Raw genomic sequence first — 26216 nt, forward strand, 5'->3', positions numbered from 1 at the left:
ATATAATTGCAACGCCAGGCATCCACCAGACACTCTCCATTGGTGACGGCGATACAACCAATACAACGTTGCGGTGAATCGCTAGAGGCCCACAGCAGAAACCTCGTAGCCACGGAGATGCTTGGCTTCCTTGTTGTGAACGGCAGCCGAGCAGAAGACGATTACATTCGATGAAAAAGTGCAGCTCACATGTCATACCTGCAAGCGCAAGTGCAGCAAACGATTCACACACAAAAAGCTGTTCATTATAGCGTGTTATCCGAACGTCAGAACGCCTGCGACCGAGAAAAATGTAATGCTTTAGCCCTCAGACGCCACCAGAGACCTTGTGACCTTCTGGATGAGACTGGCAAGAGCCAGCAGCGGGCTCAGCGGCTCAGCTGCCTACGGCGAGCATTAGTTTCCATTGTAACGCGGGTTCGAAAACAGTCCGTACAGTTGCTCAAATATACAGGAGAAGGCGCGCGGGAGAGGAGGATTGCGGAAGAGACACTTCGGGCGCGCACTTCTCACAGAGTGGAGCGATTTCGCAAGGAAAAATCTCAGGCATGTTAGTTTCTCGGCGGGAAGAAGAGTTTCCAGCAAAAAAAAAAAAAAAAAAAAAAAAAAGAAAGATGTGGGGGTTTTTGGTGCTACGGTTTATATAACAGTTACAACAGTTACATTAATTAATCCATGCACCAATGTTGTTTACTTAATTTAGTTCATAGAAATTTACAAAGTCACGAAAGTAAATTCTACGCTCGAGACCTCGCGCTACTGTCCAACGGTGAGAGAATTTTTTTTAGTGTTTTTCTGCTAAGCCTACTAAGTACTCTCCCTCCTATTGTGGCTGAGTTTACAGCAATGACGCATTGGTTGAAATACATCCCTACGTTCCTTCGGAGCATTTGGACTAAGTATTAAAGGCAAGCTGCTCTTGTGGACAATGGGCTTCGTATTACGGAATTAGCCTCATAGCTTTTGACGCGATCTAGTCATCTAAGCTCCATCTCTGCCACAGGCTCCTCTATTTGCTTAGCTCCGTCACGGAATCGCGTTTCCTGCTACCACATGGCATGTTTAGACGTTGCGAAAAGACGGGACATTCTGAAATATACACTGAGCAATTTGAAACACGACGTTGCGTGGCAGCAGAAAGGCATGTATTCGGCTACGAGTTAATACGTACTGGCAAAAGAGGCACGGACTAGCAAACTTAGCTCATTACCGCTTTATTTTTCACATGTAGGTAAGAGAGCATTAACCTAACGGGAAATGGACACTATACTCAAGCAACGACAACATCTCTCTCACGGGCAGACTTCGCAAGAAGAATAGAATGAATTCTGTCAAATCTGCTTTGTAGCCTTTTGCACCTGAAAAGGGGAAATAAAGAATTTCATTATTTATTCATAACTGCTCTGAAGTTGCATAAATTGAAACAGGGCTGTTCGAAAAGGTCAAATAAAGAGCAAACTTACAAAGCTGCTGTACTTCTGTAATGAAAAATAATGAAGGGGCACATTAAAAATAACAGTAATTTCATGGAAAAATGATACTCCACGAATGATGCTCTCCCAAGCATGGTGACTCCGACAAATTGATATAAATGGGTATAAATTTCAGGATATTTGATCTCAATTTTTTTGAAGTGGTGAAATCGCACTAGTATGCAACATAAGAGAGGGCAGCAAGAGGGCATTACAGCGACAGCTGTATGAGGGAACTTTTTCTCAAGGTCGGCGTCGTTCCTGAGGCCTTATTCGGCGCACCAATGGTTGGCGAAGCATCAAATCGGACAGCACATGAAAAATATATATATATTACGCGTGGACGATAGATGCAGTCAGTGGTTTACCCACAATCAGAATTTCGGCCCTTGGGGTGTGCCAATATCCGCAAGGGGGGGGGGGGGGGTGACGTCACAACATGCAGGATACTCCTATGTACTTCTATGCTCTTCGACGACATATAGCGTAACCTAAAATATTTTGAGGGGTGTCTCCCATAGTTTGAGGGGGGGGGGTAGGGAGGCAGTAGGGGGCTGGATAAATCACTGGATACAGCTGTCGCTGTCACTTCTTCGCACGTGGCTGCGAAAAGGCATGCATTTCTTTTTCATTCAAAAGTGCTTCAGTCATACTGTGTGTAATAGGACTGGGTGTAATAGCACTTAGGAAGCACATACTGTGCTCCTCTGAATAGCTTATTTCTTCAGACCCGTTCAATTTCAAATAACGACATGCAATCCTTGCCTGTACGTTTTCCTTCTAATTAGGCACGTTCATTGCATATTAATGGGATAGCTTTATAGTGCGACCCACCGTGTATGTCCGTCCGTAGCATTGAGGGTCACGTGACACCATAGATTGAGAAGTTACCCGTCAAAAAGAACTCTTTACAAGTTAAGTTACCGCGTACAAAATGTAACTAAGTTAATAACGAAGTTCTTCAGCCTGAAATGTAACTCGCAGTTACAGAGTTACTTAAAAAAAGAACGAGTTGCTTCCAAGTTACTTCGGACACAAAATAGTATTACGCTGGTGCATGCCCGCGTGAGCAGTTGAGTTAGACCTTGAGTTGCCTGCGGAGGAGTGCAACACGCTTAGATCGTTTCCGTTTATGCCCCACAATAGACCTCTCCCTGTTTGTAAACAAATGACGTCATAGTGTTCGACAGCGCCAAAATTTGGTAGAATTGAACTACGCTCGAAGCTCGATGTGAACAAGGGCGCGCCCGAAAGCCACGGTTTTGAGGGGATTACGATATGGTCCCTTAAAGGGACGCGACCCTTGGTCCTACTTTTCTTTCAATGGGAGGCAGCGAACAAATGCCCGTTCGTGGAACTCGGCCCTCTCCTTCCGATTTGTTTCGGTTTCTGTCTGTCTACCAATGTCATGATGACGTTTCTCTAGTAGGGGTCTATTCGAACGCTTTGCATCTTACTCCCTGTGGGCGCACAATGGTTCAGCTTCATTCCAATGGCAGCGGTTCTTACTTCCTGAATAAAATATTGTCATTGATTGAATATCACGTTTTATGGCAAAACATGCCATGAAGGAATCGGAGAGAAAGCAAGGAAATATGTGGACCTGAGCGAAAAGCGAGTTAAAAGTAACTTGGAACTTAAGTTACTTTGACAAAGTTACCTGAAAAAGGAACGAGTTCTTCTGAAAGTTACCACGGCGCAAAAGTCCAGAGTTAAGTAGCAAGTTATCAAAAAAAGGAACTTAGTTACTTGTAACGAGTTACCTCGAACTCTGCGTGACACTGACCACGTGGCTGAAAATTTGCCACCACCGATGGCCCCATCAAGCCACCGCATTTGAGCGCGTTTTGTACAATGCCCAAAGATGCAGTCTATTTTTTTACTATCTCTATACTGTCTACCTCTACTATCTTTTACAGTACATTTCTCAGAAATTTCTATTACTGTCACGATATCCCCTATTCAACGGAAGCACTTACGAAAACTACCTGTATAGTGGTGTTGAAACTAAGAACAGATTCTCGCGTGCTGAAGGAGAGCTTTATAGTGAGCTTCTTATTACGTTTAGTTACGAAAATAACTTTCGTCAAGCTGAAGAACAACTAGCAGTATTAAAATGTGGGCACACACAACAACACACCCATCTACGCTTTGGTCAACTGTAAAGTATGGCAGGAATAAATTATACATGAATGATTCCGGCACGTTGTGTCGAAGGCTAAACATAGGGAGTAAAAGAGGCACCCTCAATGCAGTTTTCAGGTTGAACATGACTATAGGAAATTCCTGAATCCCCCATCGGTTGTCCAGGCGACGTATCCAGACAGCTATTTTGGGTATAGGAGCTTGTACCGACGTTTTTGATCGACATTGTCAACGAAAGTTTTTGAACGTGTCTTCTTTCCGTATCAGTACAACGAAGCAACTGTAACTGTGTGCAGCCAATACAAGTCCTTTAACACTTGTGCGTACGGTGTAAGTGTGGGAGCGACAGGAATACGATCAACACTTTTTTTTTTTTTTTTGCAAAACGAAACGAAAGCAGAAAAAAAGCATGCATCGTAGAAAGAGATTAGCCTGCGCATATAAAAGGCCGTGACGAACATAATCACTGCTTCATTAAACGTTTTTATTCTGCAAAGACGAGAAATAAGACATACTCGTTCAGTCGTTCCAGGAACTTCATCCGCCGCATTTCCCGCAAGGACTTCCATGACGGCGCTATTATTCCGGGTTGCATCTCAACCGCACTAGCGCTCTCATGTGCTTCGTCGTCCCTGTGCATCAGTTTATTTTATGAACAAGAGTGGCGACTGTTCTTATTTGATATCACTAACGCTCCACGAACGTATAGTGTGGCCCGGCCTGTCGGCGGTCGCCACGGTCCATGTGTGTGCAGTTTGTATACTTTTATTTTTGATTGGCCCATTTTAGCAACTAATGATCTCACTCCACACTACTGATCCTTATAGGAAGCCATCGAAGTATACCGTATTACACGTGTGTGCGATTCAAGACCGTGCTGGTACTCTACGGAATCTGCACAGCATACAAATAATGTTGAAGGAACACAGAAGAAGTGTGACAGCAAGTTGAGACAAGTATGACGTAACATGGCCTTGAACATGAGTGCAGAAAAATATATATAGTTTCAATACGTGCGAGGGGTAGACGACCACCCATTAAAGGTACCATAGCATCCGGGAGCGTATGTATGAGACGATACGGTAATGTTCCTCGCGTTACCTAAGTATTAGATAAACGAGTTCTAAAGATTCGCACTCTCTTTTCAGCTAACATGTTGACGTAAGCGAGGCACACGAATCGAAACGCAGCGCAGGTGATTGTCTCCGAGGCCGATAGCTTCCCGGTGGCATCGCAACATACTATAAGTGAAAAGCCCTCTGTAAATACGCCGACTTTCGCTTACCAGTGTGAATTCTGACGTGACCATGTCGCGTGGAACATGTGGTACGCTCCTGGCTGTACGAATACCGCCGGAATACTACGAGACGTCGCCTGCTCAGTGATCGGCTTGCGGTATGTTCCCAGGCAGCACAATGTACTGAAAGTCGAGTGCAGTAGGGGTGGAAGGTATGTGTCTTATCAAAGCTCTTTAGTTTCACAAGTCTGTTCAAGGCCTTCCACCTGCCCGTACACCCCTATTGCACTCGACTTTCAGTACATTGTGCTGCCTGAGAACATACCGCAAGCCGATCACTGAGCAGGCGACGTCTCGTAGTATTCCGGCTCGGTCGCCCACCTGCCGGTCGCCAAGGACGCCAAGGTCCCTCCAGGAGTACCCTGATTGGTCTCGTCCGTGCCACTGAGAGCGCTCACTGATTGGTCTTGTCGGGGTGACGTTCCCAGAGAGGGGATTCAGGAATACTCTTAACACGCGTCGTCTGCTCTTCGCAGGTGATAAATCAAACTGCACAGGGAAAACGCCACCAGTTCGCATCGGATTTTCGGCGTTATTGTCAGTGATGAACGCGGAGTAAAACGACAGTATAGTTTCGGAATCGATCGGGACGAGCGCGATAGCTCCTTTAACGCACTTTTTGAGGCATCGGTGTCGCCGCGTCGTGTGACGCTGGTTTGAGATGGACAGCCTGGACTGGAGACGCCTCATTGTCGCGATACACTCTCCCCCTCGTAAGTTTCTCCATCGCACCGACTTGGCTGAGAGGAAACGTTTCGGAGAACACCTTGGCTCAGTGCAGGGATTTAGCAGATTGGAAGGTGTACGGTCCCGATATGGAAGGTGTACGGAAGAACGGTTCCGAAAGCATAAGCCAAGCAGCTAAGTCCTTTGAAGTGGCTGGCATCACTTTGCTGATCTTTGACTTGGCAACTTCTTTTGTTGCGTATATAATTTTTGTGGAGCGCTTCCCATGAGCTAAACTCTCCAGTCCGTAATATCGCGCGGTACACGGATATCGCGGTGTCACAGCGTATGTAAAGTGCTTCGGAGCGTTCGCGCGCAGATATGCCGCCATTGGTGCGGGAAATGCAGACACGATGGCCGAAAATGAGGAACGTCAGCGGCGTGCGACAGAGCTGCCGCCATCACACTCGACCAGATGTGACTGTAATAGGAAGTGAACACGTTTGCATGCGATAGGCGTGTTTATGCACAGGGTCCATGGCAATCTGTGGTCGGGTTTGCCGTTGCCGGCGTTGCCGTTGCACCACTGTTGCTCGTTGTGCGCACGCAAAGCACGTACTGTCACTGCACAGGCACCGTCCTTCGTCTGTTTCAATGCTGTCGCATTTCGTACGCGTTTGGCAGTGCTCCAGACGGTGAATTTTTTTCCAATAGCTTTCCAGCAAGGGTGATTTTCTAAGGGTGAAATTCAGTCGTGCAACCTCTTTATAATACTCTCAGGTGCGTCAGATAGTTCAATCCTTTATCATATTCCAAAATGCGGAAACAAGCCATTACTGTTCACGAATGAATCATGTGTGGGCAAGTCCCAAGCAGCACAATGTACTGAAAGTCGAGTGCAATAGGGGTGGACGGGTAGGTGGAAGGCCTTGAACAGACTCGTGAAACTAAAGAACTTTGATAAGACACATACCGTCCACCCCTATTGCACTTGACTTTCACTACATTGTGCTGCTTGGGGTCACACAATATAATATAACATGGGAAGACGTGTTGTTCATAAGCCACAGTTACATGAATGCGACAAAAGCGCATTGCATCGAGTTATCGCACTTCCCCTTACCTATCCCGACCAGGTGATTGGTTGACAACGTGGCTCAGTCGGAGAGGATTTATTGCGATAATTGGATACGTTTTTGTCGCATTCATGTACACGCAGCTACAGAGGAACTCTCATCTTGCAAAGCCGAGGGCAAATTTAAGTATATGCTCCGTGGGCGGTGGCGTCGTCGTCAATCAGTACTAACTTTCCTGTGGAGTGTGGACCACCATATCTAATCTCCTGTTTGCACCTCCTCATCATGCGTTCGCTTTACTTCTTGATTATCGCGATTGAGCACAAGAGGAAGCATCCCTTGGCGACCGTGACCTTGCCTGCCACGTAAGCGTGTTCTCTCTCCTTGACCTCTCTCTCAATTGTTCCTCGTGCTCTCTGTGAGTTGGAAGTTTCTGTTCGCCCGTTTTGTATTGTGCGTCCATGCTCTTCATTTTGAATGTAAGTCACTGCACTGTTCTAGAATAAGAAGCCCAAGTGCTATGGGGCCCAAATGAAATTGGGGATCGTATGGTTTGCACTGCACGCACGTTTCAGTCTAACATGAATTCAACGACAAGTGCTTGTGCTTTGGGTTTCCGATGGGGAATCCATATTCCAAAACTATACTAAACTATCTTTCGGAGCCTGTGTTTGCGTCTGCAGTACGCCTCGGTTATTGGGTGCGCTAAATTTATGCGGCCATCCATTTCAAAACTCCTTATTAAGCGGAGCGGCTCAATGTGCCGTACTGTGATACACTCAGGTTTGTGGCGAACTGGCATTGTCACTTCCTGGCAGCTTTCTTCGCTGAGCAGTGGCGTTCTCTTGGTCAAAACGTGACTATCGCGCGTGTTCTCTCAGCGCCAGGGGTTCTCCAGCTAGTACTTTTTTGCCCGGCCTCGATGCATGCGGGCAGCGGGTAGCCCAACTACATTCGGTGTCGTCGCATCCGCACCGCGATATAGGGTCTGCACGTTGGGGTTAACATGGGTTAGCACACGACGAAACCGGAACACGAGCGTCCGCGATTCCACTCACATGATCCAAGCGGCTATATCCTGGGCACCATAGTAGATAGATACGACAAGCGAGCTCACTTGACGTAGTTTTTTTTTTTTTTTCTAGATAAGTGATATGGCGCATATGGTAGATAGCAGAACACAGGGATCCGAAGGAGCGTTGACAGCGTGTACTGAACTTGACTTTCGGACGCCTTTTCATAGGTATCATTGCTATTTGCTGTTCCCAATGGAGCAAATGATCTCACAAGGGTTTATCTACTTACTTTTCAGATTCTGTGTCTTCGGCATCCGGTTCTGAAGTGCTGTCCTCTGGCTCCGGTACTGTAGTTTGATCGCTGGTACCTACGTGCAAAATGGCAAAAGCGAAGAGTGTAGTGACGGTTAGAGGAACAGCCAAGCCTGGAAAGAATAGGTGATATTGAAATTGTATGAGCCGGAAGTATGCAGCATGGTTGACAGACGTGTACGCATATCATCGTCACAATCTTGATACACAAAAGAAACGCGTGAAAAAGTAATTATCAATAACTGTTTTATCAGCGAAGAACATTCACACCCAATATTGCTACATTTGATTTTGGCCTCCGTTGTCTCAGTGGTATCGTGGGACAGAGAAAAAAAAAAACGATTACATTTGCCGTAGTTCATTGTATTTCTGCTGTCGTTATTTTGCAGTAGAATAATCACAGCAAATACTTCTACTGCGATTTCATGCTACTAAAGTTAGAGGCTATTTGGTGTCTCGGATTCGCTGCGCGGACTCACCGTTCTATGCCGCACGATCACTGAAGATACTGCGATTGAAAGCTTGTAGGCGTCCCCCCTCTATGCTATTCGTCACTTTCCATAGTATTGTACACCACGTTAGCGACATGATAGACTGATCGGTCAAGATGTTCCGGTTTTAAATTAGCGTATGCGCCTACTCGTTGAGAGATAGCTATTCAAGGCAACAACTTCACCCCCCCCCCCCCCCTCTCATCTACTGAGACATAATCCTTCACCCCGACGTGATCGGGATGATTATAAATGCAAGTCGTCACTGGCAGGTTTTGAGGAGTATCGAGCATTGGAACCGCCCTGTCGCGGCACCTCTCGGATAAGAGTGTCATTACGGTGAGCTTGTACAACTGTCTCGTTGAGGTCCTGTCCCGTTCAGGTGCGTTTCCGGGCTATACAGGAACAGCACAACTGGCCGTGAGAACAGTATTCCGGATTCGAAATTATCGGTTCACGACGCGAGGCCTATGCTTCGATCTACCTTCACCTGACCGCTTGACTTTCCATCTTTTTATGTAACTATTCATAGATTGTTAATCCAAGTACTAGTAAGAAACAGGTATAACTTACCCATTTTGTCGTAGAGTACTTCAATTCGATATACTGTAAGTCAGAAAATGCGCAAAACCCCCATGTGCACTTCGTGTACCACCCGGAGGTAACAGCAACGCAACAGGAGCAATGTTTTATAACCAGGTGGTGTGTGGGAGGGGAATACACCGCTAACAGCTTGTGCGTCGCGGTTTTGATAGAGACGTCAAAGCATAATTGGTCACGCAGCTCTAAAGGATATATTTCGCGAATATCTGACTGTCTGCGTATTAACAAGATTTCGAATGCCCTCTCCTGTCGAGGGCAGATTGAGGGAAATGACAGCAAGATTGCTGGCGATGGAAACCGAAAGTCATAACGAGGGTCTGCGCTGATTCCTAAGCAATATGCTGTAGGAAGCTCGTGCAGTGGTACTATCAGCTTCCAGCCAAATGTGACCCGCACACCCACACTCGCCCAACCAACAGAACAGAAAGACGCCACCGGGACTGACGGGGTCTGCCCCTTCCAAATGGTCCTGCTGCGGACGTTTCTTCGAGCGTATTTTCGTTGCGAAGTTCTATTCACGATAAGGGAGCATGTCAGACAACCAGAAACACCAGCATCAGTTAACGAAATCAGTGTATTCCAGTGATGAGCAGCTTGAACAATTTTTTAGCTGAAAACAGATTGCAAACTATTGTTGTGTCGGACATGCTATTCGTCCAGGAACAACGGGCACTTTTTCGCAGGGTTCATGAGGCTTCCTACACGACAGTCAAACACTTTGGAGAAGTCTGGGTTGTGCTTTAAAGGCTCATTGCATCTGCTGTCCGATCCGGGTTGTTCAGGCTGGCCACAATGGATATAGCACGTGGACATGAAAAATATTTCCTCCGGGCTGTACTGTGACAAGCCTTCAAGCCTGGAGTCCCGGCGTCGTTCATTAGCTGCGTGAAACGCGTCCCAAGCGACGCGCACTGAAGCTGCAATTGTCCACAGATGCCATTCGTCTTGCTCACCCTTTAGCGTTCCGTTTACACAAGACACGGCGTCCCTGTTCAGAGAAGAATAGTTCGCCAAGTGAAGAGCTGCCGCACCAACGATCGATCCGAGGGCTGCGTATTTCACGGCCTGCGTCACGCTGTGCGCGTATAAAGGCAGAACCAACGCGTACGGCGGGAACAGGTATTCACCGCGCTGAACATTATAGAAATCATACGTCAGCTGGTCGTTCCAAACGATGTGGGAAATAAAGCTTGTACGCACTATATCAGCTATTGTTGCATTGTTCATCCATGCAGAGGCATTGACGACTCTGAGCCAATTTTCCGAGAGTACAGGTCCCATGTATTTGAGGTCCGACAACGTATTTTCCAAAAGCAGTGGTCTCGCGAATAACACTTCGCTCCTTAGCATGCGGTTCAATAATTTCCACAGCTCAGATCCTTCGTAAGTGTAGCCATTCGCCATATCGCTGCTGTTGATTCTCCTAAATGTAGCGGCGCCAACGTCGTCCACTATGTGGTTGATGTCCTGCCATATTGTGCGTGCATCTTCGCGTCCCAGCAGTTTTGTATACGTCGCCCATCCCATGAAGTACTCAGTAAGAGTAAGACAATTCGTCGTGCTTTGCAAATCAAGATCTGGGGTCAAAGAGTCGGTATGTCTTACGCCGGAGTAGATTTCTAGGAGGTCTTTACTTATAAAGGGCGATAATACTTGAAATGCGATCCATCCCACCTCGTGATGAAGATACTCCTCACCGACGGTCGTAGTGAGATTGCTGAAGGCTCGCATGTAGTTGGAGTCTTCTTCATTCATTATGACGGTCGTATTTTCACTAACATCGAGTTCGAGTTTAAACAGAGAGGACCAACGACCGCTTGAAATTTCCGGGGTTAATTTCGCTAGAGTCGCAACATCTGTTCGAACCTCTGTGTTGGCGTGTGTAGCGAAGGTCATTAGGCTCTGGAATATCCTGGATTCATAAGAAACAAACTGAGTGTAGTCTAGGAGATGCTTGTCTTCCGTTCCCGGAGCTCGTGCAGCGTTCTGTAAACTTTCGTAGTACTGTCGATATTTCTTAAGTGACTGAATGACTGTCGACCTCTTGTAGAAAGTTGTCAAAGCTTGCCCTGAAGATATATATATGGCTGGGCTTCCGTCCTGAAAGATCTTCCTAATCGTAAGTAAATTTTCCAGCATTAGTCGTTTGGTGAGACACACCAAAGATTTGAGAACGTCTGCCTCGTCTACTACCTTCGGCCAGTAAACGCTGCACCCTTCCAGGATCTTCCGAAACTCTATCAATTCTCCCCTCGGTGATGTGGACACCTTTCTGCAGGTCTGGAAGAACCGAGCTGCTTTATCACCTGCAGTCTGCCCACGCTGTGGAACGGAGATGGAAAGTGTGTATGCCAAAAGGTCGAGGAAGTAATTGATGTGCCGCTCATAAACGGACTCGGACTGTTCTCGAAGCCAGCCGTCGCAAACGTACTTGTAAAAGTTATTGCACGGGTTCTGTTTCGTGCTCAGGCTGTTCGTAAGCATCCTAGCAAATTCCTTACATCCTTTCGTGTCGCAGAGGTGGTATTCTCTTTTCTTGCGACTAGAGGATCGAGACATGGCGACGGTGATAGCAGCGAGGAGTAACAAGGCAAATACCGTGGGAGTTGCTATGGAGGCAAGTTTCCACTTCAGCGCGCCTGTATGTCTCTCGTCCGTGGAAAATGGTGGTGACAGCATAGCTCCCGTGCAAGAGGGTTTCCTCCCCAAATGGTCCAGTGGTCTGCCTGGTGACAGCAATATTCTTTCGCGCTAGAGCAAAGGACAAAAAAGAAAAGAAACATAAGATTCGAGGTTCGATGAATTTTAGTTAGATTGTCCTATCTACATTGCGGGATTCCCAAAACCACAAGGAGAAACGATGGATGCATCGCAGACTATTTAATTATTTGTTACACGTACGTCAAGGTGCCCTGAGGGGCTGTTACAACAGTTGTCGCACTGTTGTGTCGATTCTTTTTTATATATTTATATTGTGCACCCGAATGTGGGCGCACCTGGTCGGCATGCACCGTTTACCCTTCCTTTCTTCCGAGCTTTCCTACTTTCCAGGCTTTTTATTTTCTTCGGTAGGGTCCCGTTGTTAGAGAGATACCCGAAGTAAATACTATCCGCGACACGATTACAGTGGACTTAGTGGAGCAGGCGGAGAGTGCTGCGCATTGTCCAGGGTGGCACCGCACTCGGCCACACTGTACGCAGGTTGTGCATCGTAGTTAAGTGCCCGAAGTGTTATGTGCGCTACTGAAGGCGATTCGAAACGTCTCTTTTTTTTTTTTTTTTTTGTCACGTTGAGTTTAAGTAGAAAAGGTCTCTGAAAACTTCTCAAAGGTATGGGTACAGTTTAGGAGTGGCTCATCATGATTGTCTTTCATATCTGTTGCAGTTGTAAGCAGACGTCTCGTATGGCCGCTTTTTCACACATTCACAAGCCGGTAGGAAAGTGCCGGTTTCCCAATTGCTGGTGTCGAGCCAATGTGGAGTGCTATACAGGGCGTCTTTGCTGCAGGTATGCATTCAACGTCTCGCACCCACTCCCCCTTGGACGCGATAATGGTACAGCTTATTCGCGCGCAACATCGCCGATAGGGAACAGCTAGGCCTCGGGCTGGAGATTTCCGACAAGTATGTCGCAAGCAGTACATGCCCAAGATCAGGAAATGTTGCACTAGACCTTCCCAGAATTCTGATGCAATGTGTCGACTGAGACCCAATTGGCGCGGCCTCTCCTCCGAACGGATATTCGTATAGCGCCATCATTCTCGACAACGCCTATATGTGTGCATAAAACGTGTGCATATTAGCATAAAGCAAATAAGAGTCACTGACGTGACTACTGTAGGGGTTGTTTCACACGTATTCCTGACCATACACTGAAGGATTGAACATCATGGGTGTCGCTACGAGGGTTGTGGAGTTTCCACTCCGGAGTTGGAATGATTCCGGAATCATTTCACTTTTTCGGGACCGGGAAAGGAATGGGAATGGAATGACAGCAACCTGCTTACGGATCGAATAGGAATGCAATGAGACCAGTTTTAACCGGAATTGAATGGCCTGGGTTGTCCCAATGGTAGTTCCGGTTTCAAGCCAATGGTTTTTGCGCTTGCGCCTATTGAACCTACGATAAAGTGGGAAACAGTGTTGTCGAATGTTTCCTGTATCGCTCAGCACTTCAAGCAAAAGAAGCTCTCCGCGGTCACTCAAAACCTAGTGCGAGAATACATGGAACGACGAAAAATGCAGAAGCGGGCAAGTGGGAAGCAGGCGTGCAGTTTGCCGGGTGACGAAGTGTCATTCATAGAAAAATGGGCACATGCAGAAGGTGCCGCTGACGAGACCACAAGGCTGTACAGGACTGATCGCCAGTTCTAGTTCACGGACTACGGAGAACAGTGCCTCAATCTATTAAAGTATGTCAATTTCATGTTCCTGGATATGCTAACTGGGATCTGCTCCGCATGAACAGCTTTGGACAGTCTCTCCCGCGTTGCGTAATCCAGAGATGCTTCTATATTGCTTTTACTCCGAAATACATTGTTATTTTATTATACTTCGAAATCGTTGATTATTTGTTTCATTTATTCGTTAGAATTCTTTCAAAAATCACAGTTTTCTATTTTTTTTTTTTTTCGAATTTAAAGAATGCGTTTGGCAAACCATCCCGAGAGTGGGAATTGACCACACCACTCGGTTCCTTGGAATTGAAAGGAGTGGGATTAGCAGCCATCTATCTTCATTGGAATGAAATTTGAATGGAATGGAAGCGCCGATTCCGCAACCCAGGTCTCCTTATACAGGGTGGTCCACCAACCATGATAGAAATTCATTGTAAAAAACGTAGGCCCCGGAGAGACATGCGGTCAGGGATTTTCTTCTGCCAATAACTTTTGCCACATATTGGTAACATTTTTATTTCATTTCAATTGACGGAAAGTTAATTTCTTGAATTGAACTCCGAAATTTCCCAAGGCAACCAAACATTTTCTTAGCGGAAATGGGTTCCCCGTGGTCACTTTACTCAGTATAGACATAATCCCTCTCGTAATGCAATGGCAATTGCCGAAATAAATACGCCGAAAATCCGTGGAAATGAGCCCTTGGCTCTGCCTCTTTTTTGACGGCTCGTAGTTTGAGCGCAAAGCTGCATAGGAAGGAGGTTGCATTGACACGCCACAGCAGGGGGGAAAGGGTTGCAAGCCTTACCCATGGAACAAACACGCGCGGTGAGTGCCGGAATCAGAGCTATCTTATCAAACATGAGTTCACCCAACGGCTTCTAACCCTTTCCCCCATCGTGTGGTGTGTCAATGTAACCTCCTTTCTTCGCAGCTCTGAGCTCAAACTACGAGCCGTCAAAAAAGAGGCGGAGCCAAGGGCCCATTTCCACGGATTTTCGGCGAATTTATTTCGGCAATTGCCGTTGCATTACGAGTGGGATTATGTGCTATACTGAGTAAAATGACCACGAGGAACCCATTTCCGCAAATCAAACGTTAGGTTGCCTTGGGAAATTTCGGAGTTCAGTTCGAGAAATTAACTTTCCGTCAATTGAAACGAAATAAAAATGTTACCAACACGTGGCAAAAGTTATTGGCAGAAAAAAATCCCTTGACCGCATGTGTCTCCGGGGCCTACGTCTTCTACTATGAATTTCTATCTAAAAACTAATATTATCTATATAAAATCTATATATATTTCTATCAAAAACTAATCTCTCGCCTGTAAGTTCATTTTACTTTTGCGAAAAATGAAAAGTCCCTGTTTGACTTGAACACCCGTCGTACTTCCGAAAGTATTTAAGGTGCACTTAAGATACTTCGGTATGCGTCGTGGAAAAGCACGTGATTTCCCATAAGTATGCGTTTGAAACATCTGAGTTTGATGTCTTCCCGATCGAAAGCATCTTCTTGAGCAAGCAAAGCTAGCATTTGACTGAAATATCACTATCGGTTTCCGAAACATATTCGAAAAACGTTTTGGCCAGGGCAGTGAACGCGCATCTTTCTTTGGCTCTATTCTGCAAAGTGGGAACTCGTGCAGAATGACTTCTTTATGTCCCTAAATACAAAAACCCCAACAGGGACTCCGGGGGTCAGTGACCGATCTGTCCTACATTATAAAGAGAAAGATAAGAATCTTGCCAAGTAGGGGTGTCCTTGGAGGCTAGAACAGGGCCAGAGGAGATATTTAGGTCACAACTATGTTGTAGCTCCGGGGCACACATCATAAAGCCCTTGCTCTTGAATTTGGATTTCCAGAAAGGTCAACCTACAAGGTCGAATGGACGCGGACCCAAGCAGCATGATGTACTGAAAGTCGAGTGCAATAGGGGTGGACGGTATGTATCTTATCAATGTTCTCTAGTTGCACGAGCCTGTTCAACGCCTTCTACCTACCCGTCCACCCCTATTGCATTCGACTTTCAGTACATTGTGCTGCTTGGGGAAATGGAAACTCCTGGAGAGGAAGCATGCCAATGTAAATGAGAGAGAAAGAGAGAGAAAATGGAAAACTGAGAGGCGACAAAAAAGTAGCAAAACTCGCGGATAGCGATATCGCGTATAACGATATCCCTTGTAAAACGATGGTTCATGATTTTACTGTCAAAATATACATTGTTTCTATGGGGAAACGACCCGCGTATAGCGATGGAGACCGCGGTTCCGAGTACTCGGATAACGATGTTGGACGCTGTCCCGTGCGCGTAACCTCGCGGTGATTTTCGCAGTGATAAGATACAGTAGAATCTCGATGCTACGAATCTCACGGGGTAGCGGAAAAAATTCGTATCATCCGAAATTCACATCAAAAGAATTAAACCAAAATAAAAGTTGAGGCAAGAAAATAGACAGCGAGTGTTCATTTTCCAATGCTGTCAGTGAAAGAGGTAGGTGGTAACGCTTTTGTGACTCCGTATTTGGCCAATGCTGCTCAAATTCGCGAGATGATTCAAAAGGCGTAGCACGTGCTTTCCACCCGCGAGTCGCGCGACAGTGTTCTAAAGCGAGCTTCTCCTAAAGCACGCATGCATTAGGTGAGGCGGCTTGCGGAATGGTGACATGTAGTGTTGCCAGAGGCTGTCCTGCTATGTTCTCTGGTTCCCTCCACGAGTTCTGATCGCTGTTTTCCCAAGCCAGTGCGATGTCACACAGCTTCGCGTTTTTTTAGCATCTGTTTCTTTTTCTTTTGCTACACGCGGGGTGGCGCGCGACTTTTCGGGGACGCTGTTTAGGTCAGCCCTCGTTTAACGATGTACCCCGTATAACGATGGAATTCGCGATTACCGTCAATATCGTTATACACGGATTTCACTGTAGTACTAGTATTGAGTAGAAGATACCACAAAATGTATTTGAAATAGAGTACAAATACTCCGCCGAAAAAAAATATTGGGCAAGATACCAAGACACAATAAATAGTATTTAAAATACAGTATCTTAAATACAATACTCTAAACACGTACAAGTCTGAATTACTAACCCCCACCGCCTCCCTCTCCTTCCTGTTATCCTCTCTCCATCTGTCCATGTCTTTGTGTTGCTCATAGCCATAGTTGCTAGCACGGAATAAAAACAAATCAAGCTGATCACGGTAGAACATACATAAGCGCTGTCCGTGTCAGTCTGTTTTATGTGCGTTCTATTATGATCACTTGAGAAAGGTACTCCGGCACTTAACCAAATTTTCAGCGCTATTAAAGACTTTTTGATGTAAGAGAAGCCGATATCGGTCATTACGCATAGATCGTATTATTTGGCCCATGTGCGACATTTCTTTGAGTTACCTGCCTTAGTCCGACCAAATAGCTCTATGCGTGGCAGTGACACCACGCGAGCCTGGGAAACTACGAAGACTAATCCCGGGCTCGGCACCGAAGCTAATAGTGATCAATCCAGCTGCTGAATAGGCCAGTGTAACAATTTTAAGAGGCCATGCCAGCCATTCGGATGTAGTTCCGTATCGGGACCACTGGCTTTTTTTAAAGAAAAACGAATAAAAACAAAAATCAAACGCTTTTACGTGAAAGAGGAAGTAATTAGTAACGAAATTAAACAGGAATGACCCTCGTATATTGCGTAAAACGTATAAAAATTTAATTATATCGCCGGTTTCTTGATGGCGATCCGCCATCTTGGCTGAGGACCTTACTGACCTAACCCGAGGCACAGTCTAGACGCCCGCACCGCCTAGTGCGTGCCTGGGGGAGGGGGGGGGGGGCCCTAGGCTTCCCCAATCTGTCCAACCTAACTTAACCTCACTATAGTGAGGTGACTTAGCCCATTTCAACGACCCTACCTTTCGCAAGACGGCAAGTTTCGAATCCGCTTCGTTCGGCTTAGTATTCCCGTGTTTCTCCTGCGCTAAAAGTGAATCAGATGGGGTTGTTTAAATGCATATAAAAAATTTCTAGTCCACAGAATTTTATAATTCTTACATTTTTAAATTCAGTATTTACTTTCCTAACCGTTTTACTAATTTTTAAAAACGAGTTGTCCCGATATGGAACTACACCCAGCCATTCAGATGATTACGCATCGTTCTTCATAAAAGCACGCAATCCATAACAGAATATTATTCTATAAGTATGTGGGCGAATTAAGGATTTTACCCGATTAGTTCGTAGCGTTTAATTTGATCAAATATGCTCTGAACACAAGGAAATTATTACTAATTTTCTTCCCGGAGGAAGGATCAATCACCCTTCATCGACCGATACGACAGATACTCCAGCCAAAGTAACAGATGAATAGTGCATTCCGGAGTGAGGTTCAGGGCCGGCCGGCGCCTGCAGTGTCAAACCAGACTCTAGCACGGCAAGAACAGCGCTTTACCCGCTGGGCAAGGTCTTTAGCGTAAGGCCGAGCCTGTGTAGTATTGTACGATGTGCGGATGCTCTCACACTTACCTTCATGAACGCTGTCGGACGGTTCCAATGACACCGTGCCCCGTGACACTGGGCTGTGGTATTGGATATGGTTCCTTCTTTTTGTACTTCTCAAAGGTGGCGCATAGACCACTGGGAGTGGGCCACGAAGCTGATATATTCGACTATGAGCGGTTGCTCGTCTTCTTCTTCATGTGATTGAGCCTGTCCTTCGGTTCCAATTCGGTGATGGAATGCAGAGAAATATGTAATAAACAATTCTGAAAGCAGAATGCTTTTTTTACGATTGGTAGTTTTGGGAACATTGCCTCGTTACACTGCAGGAGTGTGCTCAGTACAGGAGAGAAATAGACACACAGAATAATGCATAAACGGCTTAGTGCAGTGACTGGCAAGTTTACTACTTAGTGGCAGCAATTAACACCGTTCTCTTTTCTGCAAGTAGATGGCTAGAAATCCAGCGAACCATTAGAGGTGTAGGAAGGGAGTTGCCTCAGGACAGAAGCCGCAAGGTTTCTGCAAGGTTTCTCAGATCAGAGAATTTTATATGATTTACAAATTGCAACTTATGTGTCCAGGTATGTCCCCACACTTAAATACAGGGTGTTTCACCTAACGTGATGCGAAATTCTAACTGGCGACGTACTCGCCGGAAGATTGTGGGACTTTCGGCAATTACCTTCTGGAAACTTTTTTTTTCACCATTAAGGCAGGCTTGAACAATTGAACTTTGCAATTGAACTTCGAAAATTGCCAAGCGAGGAAGGAGAGGAGGAAGTGTTCCCGCCTCTTGTTTTACCTTTCCCCCGCTTTGACCTTGGTGCTGGTGACAACTGTCTTATCACAAAGAAAACGAAACAACCGTCTTATTGCAATGAAGGCAAAAGGCGGGGACACTTCCTCCTCTAGCCGCACATTTGGCGCGCACTTCTTTGCGAAAATCAAGCAGGCGGGGCTAATGCGTAACGTTTACTATTTTTTCGACCATTTCTGTTGCAATACTGTGCATAGCTTTTGTTGGGTCTGTGGTTATCCGTGGATGACTGCATATTTCTGTAAAAGAAATATGCGGTTCGCTTGGCAATTTTCAAAGTTCGATTGGCAAAAATAAATTTCCCTCAATTAAAAATTGTCCCAAGCCTTCCTAAATGGCGGCAAAAGCTCCCAGAAGGTAATTGCCGAAAGTCCCACAATCCTCCGGCGTGTAGGTCACCAGCTAGAATTTTTTTATCACTTTAGGTGAAACACCCTGTACACTTACTTGCTGTAAAATCCCACAGACCAAGCTCAAAATGTGGGATATGGTCTTCAGTTGAAAAGCCATAATGCAGGAGAGCATACATTGCTGTAACGTTTTCAGCAGCTCACGTGGCTCAGTGGTTAGCGCGCTGGCCGTGTCGCGTCGAGACTGAGAGGCAAACGGGTTCGAATCCCGCATGCAGCGTGTGCTGGTGGTCTTTCCGGGGTTTTCCCACAAACACTTTCAGACATATGTTGTCACAGTTACATTAGAAGTCGGCCCAGGACGCAGATTGCCCAAGGGCGTTATTCAAGACGTTGTCCACCTCTGTGAGGCCGACAACAGCGAGCCCTTTCGCCACCACTACCAGTTCGATAGAGACGTCATTACGAAGGACGTGCTGTCTTTCGTCTCTGTCCTCTTGTAATTACGAGAGTAGTATAGGACTTACGAGAGTTACTTCCCCTTAGCCGCCTGGGTCGACTTGGCTCGCGAATTTTTTTTTTCCGCGCGCGGTGAGCGGTGCGTGCGCGGATGGCTGTCCGTGCGCTTACCGTCGTGCATTTTTCTGCCTCAGCCGACTTTTCTTGGATGTTTTTTCCGCGCGCGCTGGGTGGCACGTGTGGAGAGAGGGGTGCCAGCATACAAGAATAGACATACAAAGAAGAGCCATACACAAAAAGTACAAGTGGAAATATATTTATTAAAGCCAAATATATTGTCAGTATGTTTATTAAATACCAATGGTGTTGGAAATTGCGCCAATTACGTTGCCAATCTGTGTGAAGGAGAAAAACCCACCCGAAAACCTGAAAAAGAAACAAGACAGTACGTTTAAAAAAGAATATACTTATTCATTACTGGTATGATGGAGTAGCATTAAAGAGACATCACACACAGAAAGAATCAAACCTAACACATGCAATATTTTTTTATTATTGGAAATCATCATGTCATACACACAAGTTTTCAATGAATTGGAATTAAAAGAGGACACGACTATTAGTCAATTCTTAATCATTACGATTACAATCAAAATTCCAACTTTTATTATAAAAAGTTTGATATTCCCATACGTGACCACCATCATTACAACACTAGCAATAGCCTTTTTTTTAATTTCAGTTAAAATTACAAATGGTAATTGATGTAAGTAATTAATTGTGCACAACACAGACACTCAAAGACTATGGGCACACAGAGGGATAACACAATCACAAGAAGAAATAAAATCTCTATCAGATGACACCAGATTTAGTCAAAGAGGATATTCTTCACCAATATATTACAGTCAAAATTACTGTCTGAATTATTATTGTTGTTATCTGAATTATTATTATATTGTCAAAATTAAAAAGTCGGAGACTCCTATACTTGACCACTATTATTGCGACACTGACAATTTCTCCCAACCAACATTATCATGTAGTGGGGACTTTCTTATTAAACGCTGTAAGGAATCTCGAGCACAACAGAGAAGCAAACTTGCATATGCTTTGTTCCAACGTGACACAACTTTTAATTAATTAGTTTCCTACTAAATAGCCAGTGCAGACTTAGGGAACTAATTCGATTCAGAAACAACACAACACGATCAATAGTCAGCACTAATAGAGAACAGTCAAGAACATCAGAGGGGACCGATTTCCGTACCGACGCCTCCTCTATCACGCAAACAACAGTTGCATATATGGAAATAATACTGAAACAATAGTCAACCAATCAATCAAAGCATTAGAAATATAATAAATTCAAAGTGACTAGCGTAAATGTAAGAAAATAATTCGATTCTGAACAACATAGGAGAACAATCAATAGGTAGCACTGATAGAGAACAGTTAATGATAACAGAGCGAATCGGTTTATCGCGTCGCAGCTCATTTCTCGCTCTTTAACTCTGTCTCCCAATACAGCCAAAATGACTCTTTGGTCTAAATAGTCCTTCAGTAAAAAACTTTGGACTACACACACACACACACACAGCCAAAACGAAGAAACTGCGTCTTCACAGGACGTGACTTTTAATAAACCTCTACTGAAGAAACGTCACTGTGACGTAATCATGACGTTGGTAGACATAGTGAAATCGAAACAGCGCGGACTGAAAGCGCCCCCATGTCACAAAGCCTTATTCCTTCACAAAGGTCACGGGTCGCTTCTTTGTATTAGCGGTACACCCAAATGAGAGTCTGTTTTGAGCCGCTTTGGTGTCTTTATTCGCGTTCCCAGTCCACCGCGGAAAGAAAAGAAGTCTCCAGTCAAGGGTTGGCTGCATCGTCTCGAAAGTCGACGTCGTAATTCTGTGCGGAATGTGGTTTGTTATTACGACTTAGTTCGCGCGTACTTTCTATAGAGACACCATGTGCACTCCTAGAGAACCTCTTGCCATTCAGGCTCCTGAAGATAGAAAAGCGCGGTAGCCATCTTTAGAAGAGCCACCAAGAGGTGGGGTTACTGGTAGAATTGAGCAGAACGCGGCCACACAACTAATAATATGCATGGAATTGCATAAAAACCTTACAATATGAAAAACTATATTTAAACATGGCCTTCTTCTGACTTGTTTATTTTTTGCTATGGTAGTTCCAGTCTACCAAGGCGCTGTTGTACCATCTGAAGTCAATTGTTTGTAAACACGGAGAGGTCTATTAATTAATTTCTTATTAAGTGACCAGCGCAGATCTAAGAAAAATAACTCAATTCTGGAGAATTCTATCAAAACAATCAATAGACAGTAAAAACCTAAGAACAGACAACGATATCAGAGTGAACCGGTTTCTGTGCGGCACTTTCAGCAACACACAAACAACAGACATACAATATTATTTAAGTTTAAAATCACTCTTGCAACTTAAGCTAGGCGAACACTATGAAATACAATTTTCATTCTAACAGACACTGCAAACCTTACTTTGTTTTATGAATCCATTGGAGGTATCCACACTAACACACGGGAAATAGACATGGTACGATAATGAACTGAGGTGAGCTATCTCCCGCTTTTTCCTCCTTGAGCCCGGGTGAGGGTCACTCTCTCCCTCTCTTTCACATTCTTGCTTTGAGATGGGCGAGGACGCTGTCCCTCTCTCTATACAGCCAAAGCGAAGCAAGTGCACCTGCTTATTCATCCAGGGTGTGAAGGGACAAAGCGGGGGCAAGGCTGTTTGGCGACCAAGTTTGCACAGAGGCGATATTTTTTATTACCACAAATAGATGCTAGCGTTATTTAATTCTGAAGAACATGTAGAGAAAGTCAACATTATTCAATGATAGAAACAATACTCAGATAATCTATCAAAACGATAAACATTACGAATTTAATTATATCAAATTTTTTTACGATAACATTGCAACTGAAAGTTCTACATTGCAGCAACGACAAACACACAACACAAGTATTAATTTTAAATGGAAATTAATGTAAAAGTTTTGTACAAAGGAAAGCATCACACACAACTCATAAATACATAATAGAGGCTTAGTTGAGGCTTTCCCTACACAGAGAATATTCGACTCAAGATCATTATCTTTATTAATATCAATCAAGTGAACACCTGAAACAAAGAGAAGTCAATGATTAATTTAGGCAATCATTTTCTAAGCAGTCAAGAAATATTATGCCAACGTGAGTGAAGCAATACTCAATCAAAATTAGAAACATTACAAACTTAATAACTTCCAGCTGTTTAATATAACTTTGGAACAGAAAGTTCTACATAGATCAACCACACAGCAACGACACAAGTATTCATCTGAAATGCAACTCAGAAAACAAGGCAATAATTAATTCAGGCAATCACTTCTAAGCAAGCGAGGACTTAGTAGAGGGATTCCATAAACACAAGAAACTGAGAGAGGACATTCTTTCTAGCTGCCGACCATAAACTTCCCACACTCCTGTCAGGGTTGCGCCCGCAGGGAGGGGAGGATTCTCGCAGGGTCTCCCACACAGAATCATAGAAAGCATGCGTTTTTCTTACACATCACCTTTTTTTTTTGTAATTCAGTTTGTATAATTCCCAAGGTGACATGGGCGGGATTTTACGTGCTAAACCTGATAGCATCCCAAAATCATAACCAATAAAATGAGCAGAGGTATGCTTTAACTAAGTGTAAAAGCACACTGGAAAAGAGAACAAACAATTACTCTACATCGAAGAGATGGACGGATTTTGTACTCGATACCATAAGTCATGGGAGATGTGATAAAGAATTGCTTTGAATAAAAAAAAAGAGAGCCTCGAAACGATTCCATTGTTGCTACATTTCGATATGTCATAGACATGGTCGTATTCGGAGGTATGGTAGAAATTACAGAACTGAAGGTGCAAAAATTTGTATGCCGCATATACAATAGCTATAAAAATATCTGCACATCAAGTTTGGAAGGACCACTGGGATTCATGGTGTAGTTTTTGAGATTGGCTAATGAAGAAGAATGAAGAACTCAAGTATTCGACACTAGATCTAATCATAATCATCGCAAACGGAAAGGCATTCATCAAGCAAGCAGTCCGATCAAATTATCATATACAAGTGGTGTATATCGCGCGATTGATTATGAATTTGTCGAAATTGGAAAGTACATAAAAATCTTATCAGGTGATATGTTCCACTACCGCGGCTATGCAATTATTTCCATCTACGAGTTGTTGCAATGATGTTGAATGAGCAGAAATTCAATATTGTTGTACAGCATGTGATGTACCGTCACTTACTGAAACTCGAGGACTATATCAACTGCGGTGGTCCACCGGATGATTTTCACCTAATACTCTCTTGTACAACATTCAAGAATCTTCATACAAAGAATGGAAACATCAGTAAGAGATTGCCCAAGCTGTGGCAACTGAATGCAAGTTACTGAAGCGGGTACAAATACGGTGACACCGTATCATTTGCATTAATCAAGGCCGGATTCAAGCGGCTCATCATAAGCAACTACTACATGATGCATTCTCAATTGATCACTCAAGACAGCAAACGAAAACTCCAGAATATTCGGCCCAGGCGGAAAAATGCGCGACAGTTAGTGCTCGGGCAGCCCTCCGCAAACGCAACACCCACGGGTAAGCGCACGGAGAGCCCTTCACCCAAGCGCCGGCCGCCGCGCGCGGAAAAAATTCGCGAACGAAGTCGGCCCAGGCGGCTAGGAAATGATCAACTGCCATTGCCTGTCTATTGACTTTCCATAGACTGACAATAGACTGGCCATTGATCCACGATTACCTTTCTATCATCATTATATTCACACAATTCGGATTCATGAACTGTAATATGTTGAATCTGAATCTCTGGAATTCTGTTGAGTTCCTGTTGTGTGAATGTGTATTGATGTTGTTTAACCTATGCTGACAAGCAATACGTGGCCATCATTGGCACACGTCTAGGGTCACCGTGGAAAATCATTAGTGCCATTCGCAATTTCTTAATTCTAGTGCTTTCAGGACGTCGATCTCCGAGCACGTAGCATTGGCGTCTCCTTCCTAAGAGAAAACAGATACCATATATTGCTTGACTTGCGAGCTTCCGCAAATTCCAGTGTCATGCTTGCCTCTGAGTTAGAATGAAGGGTGATGTATCCCTGCTTAATTCAATTAGGCATCCATCCAAGACCGAAGTAAGGAATAGTTTGGAGTATTAATTCGCCACCAAGATAACCCCTGTGTTTGTAACTGCCTCCGGTTTGAGACATTCAGTAGGTCCATTGAAAGTCAAACTTGTGCAGTGAGATGGCTACCTGCATCAATGTGAACCTGCATGGCAAATTAGGCACTGCACAAGTTCGACTTTCAATGGACCTTCTCAGTGTCTCAGACCGAAAGCAGTTAGAAACACAAGCGTTATCTTGGTGTAGAGTTACTACTCCAAGAAATTCCTCACTTCGGGGTTAGATGTATGCATAATCGAATTAAGCTGGAACGCCTCACCCTTCATTCTGACTCGTCAGAGGCAAGCAGGGCACTCGAATTTGCAGAAGCTCGAAAGTCAAGCAATATATGATATCGCTTTTCTGCTATGAAGGAGATGGCGGTGCTCCATATGCCTTTCTAACAGCACATGCTACGTTCTTGCTACGTCCTCGCACTGGTTAAGCTATTGCAGATGGGACTAAGGATTATCCTCAATGATCCTAGACTTGTGCCAATGACGGTCACGTACTGCGTCTAGCGCTGATGTTGTAGTCTTCTTCCAGTCCGCGTTTTTGTGCGCTTTCTACCATGTCGTACTGCTTCTCAACACAGGTAAAAAACATCACTTTCACACAACAGGATCTCAGCAGAATTCCAGGTTCGGATTCAACTGATCACTGTTCATGAATCCGAATAGGGGGCGTATGATGATGGTAGAAGGGGAATGTCGACCAGTGGCCAGTTTATCGTCAGTCTGTACAAAGTCAGTAGACAGGCAATGGCAGATATCTGTTTCCTTTCTATAGCAGGTTGTCTATAGACTGTTGGTGCCAATCTCACATTGACAGCCCAAAGAAAGGATACACGATAGTCAAAAAGATGTCTATGGACTTGAAACAGACAGGCTGTATACTCAACAGCCCAAAGAAAGTCTATTCAGGAAATAGGACGTCCAAAGGATGTCAATAGACTGGCTAAACTTATTTTTGTAAGGGACAGCCTCCACGTCGAGTGAATCGGTCGGATTCCCCTGAAAGCTTCTCGGCATGACCACAGTTAAGGTAATCGAAGGATAAGCCTCCCATTCTTGCAACCAGCCAGATGTACTCCGAAAAACTCAAATGTATTCCACCACGACGACGAAAATATGGGACAATTTTGATTTGATTTGATTTCGAAATTTCCTATTTCCAATAACCATTGTAGTGCGGTTTAACTATCTTTCAGTGCCCTTCGGTAAAAGACATTCGCACAATTGTTACTTTTCCTTCAGTATAAGTGAAATTCTCTGACTTTTGTTTGTTTAAATTGACAGAAAAGGCCTACAAAAAGAAGGACGAACGAAGGACCTAGAAGTACGTCCTAAGTTTCCTGCTTC

At 44.7% G+C, this 26216-nt stretch overlaps 1 protein-coding gene and 1 long non-coding RNA gene across 2 annotated transcripts; both read right to left on the reverse strand.

Annotated features, from left to right (window-relative positions):
- Nucleotides 1-1298: 1298 nt before the first annotated feature.
- Nucleotides 1299-8258, reverse strand: LOC135384081 (uncharacterized). The gene is made up of 4 exons (XR_010420236.1): nucleotides 7962-8258; nucleotides 4133-4249; nucleotides 1464-1478; nucleotides 1299-1358 (listed from the first exon to the last, which is right to left on the reverse strand). It is a non-coding gene; the product is annotated as an uncharacterized LOC135384081 (long non-coding RNA).
- A 1300-nt stretch (nucleotides 8259-9558) lies between these two features.
- LOC135384082 (neprilysin-1-like) lies at nucleotides 9559-18125 on the reverse strand. Its single transcript, XM_064613319.1, has 2 exons — nucleotides 17987-18125; nucleotides 9559-11829 (listed from the first exon to the last, which is right to left on the reverse strand). Exons 1-2 carry the CDS (start codon nucleotides 17990-17992, stop codon nucleotides 9727-9729), a joined length of 2109 nt encoding a protein of 702 aa, XP_064469389.1. The 5' UTR covers nucleotides 17993-18125; the 3' UTR covers nucleotides 9559-9726.
- Nucleotides 18126-26216: the final 8091 nt, after the last annotated feature.

This window comes from Ornithodoros turicata, chromosome 2 (genome assembly GCF_037126465.1).
Source record: "Ornithodoros turicata isolate Travis chromosome 2, ASM3712646v1, whole genome shotgun sequence".
NCBI lineage: Eukaryota > Metazoa > Arthropoda > Arachnida > Ixodida > Argasidae > Ornithodoros > Ornithodoros turicata.